This window comes from Olea europaea, chromosome 1 (assembly GCF_002742605.1).
Source record: "Olea europaea var. sylvestris chromosome 1, O_europaea_v1, whole genome shotgun sequence".
In the NCBI taxonomy this organism is placed as follows: domain Eukaryota; kingdom Viridiplantae; phylum Streptophyta; class Magnoliopsida; order Lamiales; family Oleaceae; genus Olea; species Olea europaea.
Window position 1 is genome coordinate 30,400,772 of NC_036237.1, and position 7,653 is coordinate 30,408,424.

The 7,653-nt window shown below is 34.4% G+C and overlaps 2 protein-coding genes across 2 annotated transcripts; both read right to left on the minus strand.

Annotated features, from left to right (window-relative positions):
• Nucleotides 1-1,343: 1,343 nt before the first annotated feature.
• Nucleotides 1,344-2,915, minus strand: LOC111407259. Its single transcript, XM_023036639.1, has 4 exons — nucleotides 2,774-2,915; nucleotides 2,439-2,697; nucleotides 2,150-2,393; nucleotides 1,344-1,364 (listed from the first exon to the last, which is right to left on the minus strand). Exons 1-4 carry the CDS (start codon nucleotides 2,913-2,915, stop codon nucleotides 1,344-1,346), a joined length of 666 nt encoding a protein of 221 aa, XP_022892407.1.
• Nucleotides 2,916-3,057: 142 nt separating this feature from the next.
• Nucleotides 3,058-5,712, minus strand: LOC111407262 (zinc finger MYM-type protein 1-like). Its single transcript, XM_023036646.1, has 6 exons — nucleotides 5,596-5,712; nucleotides 5,108-5,163; nucleotides 4,360-4,500; nucleotides 4,161-4,228; nucleotides 3,301-3,923; nucleotides 3,058-3,237 (listed from the first exon to the last, which is right to left on the minus strand). Exons 1-6 carry the CDS (start codon nucleotides 5,710-5,712, stop codon nucleotides 3,058-3,060), a joined length of 1,185 nt encoding a protein of 394 aa, XP_022892414.1.
• Nucleotides 5,713-7,653: the final 1,941 nt, after the last annotated feature.

Below are 7,653 nucleotides of genomic sequence, written 5' to 3' on the forward strand. Positions count from 1 at the left end.
AGAGAAAATATTTTGTGGAGGATGATGGTTGGTGCAAGGATGACAATAATAGTGGTAAACAACAATAGGTGATAGTGGTGGTTTTTGTGGGTGATTGGAATGTTGTTAGTCAGGAAAAAGAAGTGATAAATGTTTAAATTGGAGAAGTCCAACCCAGTTGGTGGCTACGAGAAAGGATGGCGGAGGTGGTGTGGAAGGAAGCAGCAACGGTGAAAAAATAATGTTGGAAGGGCAGTGTCATTTTAGGATAAGAGTAACACAATAACACATATGTTACCATACAAATTAAAAAAATAAGTTATGTAAGTAATACAGGATGACACAAACATATTATCCTGTAAAAGGGTAGATTTTTTAGTAAAAAGTAACACACAATATATGCTACAGATGTAACTAAAAAGTGTGAATTTTAATGAAAAACTGACTTAATTTTAAATAAAAATTAGGTATTTCAAAAATTATAAAATGAGGCAGATGTAAAGATTTTTTAATGAAAAAGATGTCTTTTAGTTTTTTGGACAAAAATCCATCAAGGTCCAAATAAGCCTTTAAAGGCCCAAGTACTTGGCCCCATGAGACCGTACCTTGGAGGTCATAACTTCAAGTCATAAATTAAAGGAAAACTTGCGTAAATAGCACTAAATCTATCACTTCAGAAATTTTTGTAGCACTGGTCTTTGTAGTTTCGACTGAGAGTCATATTTAGTGCTATTGGTGTTAAATTTCTTTTATTTACTGAACCATGAAACCAAAATACACACAAATAGATTAAATTACACTATTTTATAATACTGGTGAAGAGCAAATATTTTGTTGAAAAATTTAGAAAATTAACGAACGTCAACTTCTTATATCCTCTTGTAAAGGAATATTTTTTTTCCCCTTTTATTAAGTAAATTTATTTTTTTCACTAGTTATAGGGCTATATGGATAGAAATTAACTAGTGCTTGTTATATCTAATTAAGAATTGCTCCATGGATCCCTCGGAATTCTGGAGGGAGGGGGAGGGGAAAGGCTTGGGCCTACCTATTCCGATAGGACCCCAAGGTGCTCCCCTTTATTTGAATACCCACCTACGACTTTGATTGTTATTATTTTTTCAGGATTATTTTTTTCACTAGTTATAGGGCTATATGGATAGAAATTAACTAGTGCTTGTTATATCTAATTAAGAATTGCTCCATGGATCCCTCGGAATTCTGGAGGGAGGGGGAGGGGAAAGGCTTGGGCCTACCTATTCCGATAGGACCCCAAGGTGCTCCCCTTTATTTGAATACCCACCTACGACTTTGATTGTTATTATTTTTTCAGGAGCTATGACATCATTTCTTGCGGCAAACTTCTAAGTAGGTTGTGGTGCAACCTGAAACAAATTGGTAGATTTAGAGAATAAAATTACTATCATATAATACTCAATAGAGTTTAGGAAATAACAAATAAATAGGAGATAAAGTTTGAGAATAAGCAATCCAATACTTTGCCATCCGTTGCCCCAAAAGTGTCCTGAAATTTATTTTAATTTGATATGGATTCTAAAGTTGACGAGTTAGCATTCTAAGATGAGTGACTATAATGTATATGGATATCGGGGTAATTTTTAAGAATAATGCTTGTGGTACACCGATGTGTCCAAAAGGGTGTCCAAAATGGACACTCGGCACCTCGGTATTGGCCGAGGCGCCTGTGGGCCCCGGCGTGGCAGGCGCCTTGGCCTATCCATTTTGGACACCCTTTTGGATAATAAAATGTACTCATAGCATGATTGAATTTTTAACGGAGCAACTTCAAAATTGTTTTATACATTCAAAGAAAATCCTGAAACTAATTAATGACATGGATGTTAAATGGGCTGCCTTTCGGCCCATGAGGAATTAAGGCCCACTTCACTATAATATGAGGTAGGTCATACAGTGGCGAATCCAGCATCAATGTTCAGCTAGGGCGGAGGTTGACTTTGATCGTTGATCGTCGACAATCAACGATCGTAAAAGCCTGGTCCGATCGGCGGCCAATTGTTTATTAAAATTAGATTAAATAATATTAAAAATTATTCAATATATATGTAAATGTACTAAAATCTAGAAATTATATACATATGAAAATATAGTTCAATACAACCCAAAATGCTAAAAAAATATACAATACAACCTTACTCCGAAGTTGTAAGCTTAGACAACTGAATCTTACGAGGTCGCATATTTGAAAACGCTGCAATATTGTCTCATTATCAAGTTTTATAAAAAGATATTTCTCCATGTAAACCACCAAATTGTCATTCAACAATTCATCTCCCATTTTGTTGCGCAGATTATTCTTGATTAGATTCATAGCAAAGAATACCCTTTCAACACTTGCAGCTGCTACAAGTAATATCAAAACCAATGGGATCAGCCTATAAACCAATGGAAAATAACAAGAACTTTAAGTTTCAACCAACTTCTGAGCTACACAAGATATGCTTTTGAGGTTGAAGAAAGCTTCATCCATTCTCACTAGCATAAGAAACTTGTCAAGTTGAGGTCTAAGTAATAAAAGCTCTTCACTATTGAAATCCAAATGATATGACTGAGCAAGTCGTACCAATTTAGAAACATCAAAAGCTACAAATGAATCTCTTGGACTTAAACATGAAATGCAAGTAAAAAGCTCAGTAGTTGTTTCTGGAAAACGATCATTCAACTCTTGCAGTATTGAATCTATCACATAACAATACAAATCAACATAAAAGCGATGATAAAAAAGTCACTTGCTGAGTTACACGCCTAGGTCGACCTTTCAATACTGCAATATCGTCCATATTGTGCACTGAAATATGTCTATCAACACAAAATTCAATTACCTTACTCAACAAAGTATCCCAATCATTGTCTCTCATGTTCTGCAATGCATACTTACACAACTTCAATAACCTCATAACATTTTGAATATTCTAATCCTTTTTTCTGTAAGGCTTGTGAAAGGTCGTCTGTAATTGCAGGAATTTCAAACATAAAATGGAAACTGAACACAAATTGAAAATCTTGCATATTGTCCATTTGTCTTACGGCCATTGATTTTTACTCTAAACTTATGTCGTCTTTTGATATATTCTCAAGAACATCTATGATCGCATTAAACATACTAATAAAGTGAGTAATTGTTTTTAGATGTGAGCCCCATCTAGTATCACCTGGGCGTGCCAAACTCATTTCTTGAAGCTGACTAGTTCCACTAGAAAGTTCCTCAATATTAAGCCTCTCCAAAATTTCAGAATGATAACTTGTTCAAAGAGCATCTACACGTTTACATGATGCACAGACCAAATTCACAATTATTGCAAGCATGTTAAATAAATCACTAATCATAACATTCCTATGTGCCACAGAAACAACTGCTAACTGAAGCTGGTGAGCAAAGCAATGAACAAACATAGCACAAGGGTTTTCTCTTAAAATTAAAGCTTTTAAGCCATTGAAATAACCTGATATATTGCTTGCTCCATCGTAACCTTGACCTTTCAGGCTAGATATGCTCAACCCATGTGTAGAAAACATTGCATCAATGTCATCCTTTAGTGATTGGGCACAAGTATTAGCGATGTGGGAAATGCCCAACGAACGCTCCTTTACTTGTCCACTTTTGTCAACAAACCTCAAAACAACTGTCATTTGTTCTTTTATAGAATTATCACGAGACTCATCAACCAAAATTGAAAAGAAAGAATTACCCATCTCATTGATCATAGACCTTGTTGTCTCTACAGCACAACAATTAACCAAATCTTTATGGATGCTTGGTGAAGTCATTTGGTCATTTCCAGGAGCATTACTAAATAGTACTTCATTAATTTTCTTACGACGAGATGCATACCAATTTAGTAGCTCAATTAGATTTCCTTTATTAAGAGACTCTTTCGATTCATCATGACCACGAGATGGCAATCCTTGCATCAAGAGGAATCTAGTACAGTCTAGCACCGCAGTCAACCTTGTCCTATAATTTTTTTGTTGACTAGTACTTTAGCTAGAAATAGCATAAGAGATACTTTGCTTTTGATTCATCAAATTGGTACACTTTGTAAAAGTTTGATTATGAGCACTATCAATGAGCCTGACATGATCTTTCAATGTATTCTTGTGCTTCCAATCCCTAAAGCCGGTCTTAGTGAATATATGTCAACCTCTTTGACCCCCTCTATCAGGTTTGAACAAGTAGCTGTGCAAACAATAAGCCGCGTCATTTTCTATACTGTATTCCAACCAATAAAATTCAGAAAATCATTCTTTTCGAAAACACCTATTATCATTTCCTATCCTTCTTCTTGGAAAGTCATGTCCTTGTGGTTGACAAGGACCTTTTTCCAAATATGTCATCCTAACATCATCTCTAATATAAGGATCATATGACTCGATAGGGGGCATTTTCTTGGATCAGATACAAGATCATCCACATTTAATTGAGCCCGAGACTTCTTTGTGCTGTTTAACAACTCGAGTGCTTGGCTAGAAGCAGTGGCGGGACTAGAAGCACAACTAGAACTAGGAGAACTAGGTATAGACTTTCGTTTTGATTAAAAAAATCGTTCCATAATCTGCAAAATGCCCCAACTTAATTTTCAATTACAATTGATTAAAAAATCAACAATTCAACAAAAAAAATCCCCAAGTGTTTTGCAATATTGTTAGTATACATATCATTCAATAGTATAATAGGAATTAGGAAATATTATTTTTATTGTGGGTATATGCAATTTTTCCCTTTTTTTTTTTGCTCTTAACTCGAATTAATAGCCTATGATTTCATTTAGGATCATCACAGAAGATGTGTGGATCAGTAATTATGAGCCTCGAACCAATTCAATCATACATTCTGAACAAAACATTTATTGATTGAATCAGTGAAATATGCATGAATAATTTTATTTTTTCTAATAAACTTATTTAATAAACTACTTAATGGAGATTGAATTAAAAACTTCAATGGTTTATATCATTAGAATATTTTATTGGACTCTTTAATCCCAACTGACAAATTAATAAATAATAATGGACAAAAATAAGCATAAAAAATGACAGAATTCGTAATTTATTTATGCCATCCCATCCATATTATATCTTCACAAATCACAAATTGATATTATAAAGTAAATGCCCAGCCTCAGCAATTTCTAAACCATCTATTATCTATATATATTAGAGAAAACTGAGCAAATATTGAAAAATTGTCCAACTTCACCAGTCACCACTCACTAACAAAAAGTAAACTTGGCAATTGATATGAAATATTAAAAACTGGTTACAAATTAACAAGTGACATAGAGAATTAGAGAATTATGTATTTATGCAAAAACATGTAAAAAGCCTAAAATAATACCGATTTTGACGGGAAGGAAACCAGAAAACAAGACTGATTCGGGAGGGGAAAGGAAGCTTGTTGTTCGCTGCTGCTACGGGCTGCCTGCTAGTGCTGGAGTGCTGGTCACTGGTCAGTAATGTTTAGGCCTTTAGTTTAGGGAATAATCTGGTTATATGGTAATGGATTGGAGAATGCTTGGGCCTAATTTAAAATAAAATAAATAAATAAATAGAGGCCCAAAAACATTTGAAACTGCTGACCCAACTACGGCACAGGCCCACAGCCAAGAAAATGTCTACATCTGAAAACAAACTAGTCAGTCCACTGTCCACTCCCAGTGACCGACGGTCGATAGTTCCATCCGCTACTGAGTTCATATGGGCATATATATTCCTAAAAATAAGATATCGTTGCTGGTGGTGAAGGAATTCAAAAACAGTGGTGTATATATATATATATATATACACACACATACAAATAAGGCGTTGGCTAGGAAAAAAGGAAAAAAACTAGGTTGCTAGAAGAGGGGAAAATAATTGGAAGGGAAAAATGTTTTTTCTTCAATCTTTAGGTGTGGATTCACGTAGTTTTTTTCTCTACATAGTACAGATTGGAGATTTCTCTAAGTGAATTTATTTTGGATACTTTAGTTGAATGTAGTATTTAAAGTGAGTTTCTCACAAGTTTCATAAACTAGTAGTTTGGAGTGAGATTGTTGTTTACTTAGAGGTTGATCATTGTTGGTATTTTCCAATTTGTTGAGAACTCCAGTTTTGGGCATAAATTTGAGTATTGTAAACTCGATTTTATTATAGTCAATTTGGCCGAAGTTGTTCTGTGATTCTTTTTCCCTCTAGATTGAAGGGTTTTTCCACGTAAATTTGGTTTATTCATTTTTTATTGCTCTTTTGGTATTTAATTAGTTGTTTGCTTGGATTGTGAATTTATTCTTGCAATAAGTGAATTGCCCAATAAAGTGGTATTAGAGCCAGGTTGTGTGGGTGTAGTTCTATTTTGGAGTAAATGGAGAATACTTTGGACATTATCATCTACCATAGGCTTCCAAATTATTCTATTTGAAAGCCGATGATGGAGGATATCCTTTATTGTAAGGATTTACATGAACCTATTAAAGGTGATAGTGTTAAGCCAAGCAGTGTGAGTGACAGTGATTGAAAGAAAATAAATAGGAAAGCTATTGGATATATTAGACAATGGATTGATCTTAATGTTTTCCATCATATATTTCAAGAGACAAATGCACAGTCTTTAGGAGAAGCAATAGAGTTTCTATGAGAGGAAGATTGCTCAAAATGAAGCTTTTGTTATTAGAAAACTTGTGAATTTGAAGCTAAAGGAAGGAAAATCAGTTGCTGAGCATTTGAGAGAATTTCAAACTTGGTAAATCAATTGACTACAATGAAAATAGTGCTAGATAATGAAATCCAAGCACTATTAATTCTGAGTTCATTGCCTGATAGTTGGGAGGTTTTGGTAGTGTGAAAATTGATAATAACAATTTTGCCAACATTGTTGAAATTGGATGGAGCTTGACATTGAAGAATGTGCAACATATTCCAGACATACGCCTGAGTTTGCCATATACACATACCTTCGATGAAGCGAGTTATATCAATTATATTGGTAACAAAAGATGGAAACTATTAAAAGGTACGATGGTATTTGCTAGAAGAAAGGCTTATTGCACACTTTACAAGACACAAGGTATGTACTGAAGTGATGAATGCAACTAAAAGTAAGTCTTCACTAGATTTGTGGTACAAGCAGCTGGTTCACATAACAGAGAGGATTGCAAATTTTGGCAAGGTAGTCCATCATTCATTTTGCCAAAGGTACATCATTAAATTTTTGTGATTATTGTTTACTTGGTAAACAGCATGGAGTCTCATTTCAGAAGTCCTTTAATAGAATGTCTAATATTTTAGATTTGGTTTATTATGATGTTTGTGGTCCTATTGAGGTGGAGTCTTTAGGTGGCAATAAGTATTTTCTTACTTTTATCGATGATGTTTCACGAAATTTGTGGGTATTTTGTTTGAGATAAAAAGATCAAGTTTTTCAGCACTTCAGGAAATTTCATGCCATGATGGAATGGGAAAGCAAAAAAGGTTTTGAAATGTCTCTGAGTTGACATCGGAGGGAAATACATGTCTAAAATGTTTGAAGATTACTGTTCAGAACATAGTATTAGACATGATAAGACAGTTCCTGGTATCCCACAACGCAACAATGTGGTAGAGAGAATGAACCATTCCATTGTGAAAAAGTCAGAAGTATGTTAAAGATGACTGAGTTAC

What these genes read in the sequence shown, in the direction of transcription:
- LOC111407259 (XM_023036639.1), bottom strand. Translation starts at nt 2,915, where the DNA reads ATGAGGTTATTGAAGTTGTGTAAGTATGCATTGCAGAACATGAGAGAC. An exon ending in ATATCTTGTGTAGCTCAGAA is followed by an intron (nt 2,394 to 2,438) that starts GTTGGTTGAAAC and finishes ATTGGTTTATAG; the next exon opens with GCTGATCCCATTGGTTTTGA. An exon ending in GCTTACAACTTCGGAGTAAG is followed by an intron (nt 1,365 to 2,149) that starts GTTGTATTGTAT and finishes AATTTGTTTCAG; the next exon opens with GTTGCACCACAACCTACTTA.
- LOC111407262 (XM_023036646.1), bottom strand. Translation starts at nt 5,712, where the DNA reads ATGAACTCAGTAGCGGATGGAACTATCGACCGTCGGTCACTGGGAGTG. An exon ending in TGGGCCTGTGCCGTAGTTGG is followed by an intron (nt 5,164 to 5,595) that starts GTCAGCAGTTTC and finishes TAATATATATAG; the next exon opens with ATAATAGATGGTTTAGAAAT. An exon ending in TTACTTTATAATATCAATTT is followed by an intron (nt 4,501 to 5,107) that starts GTGATTTGTGAA and finishes TTGTGCTTCTAG; the next exon opens with TCCCGCCACTGCTTCTAGCC.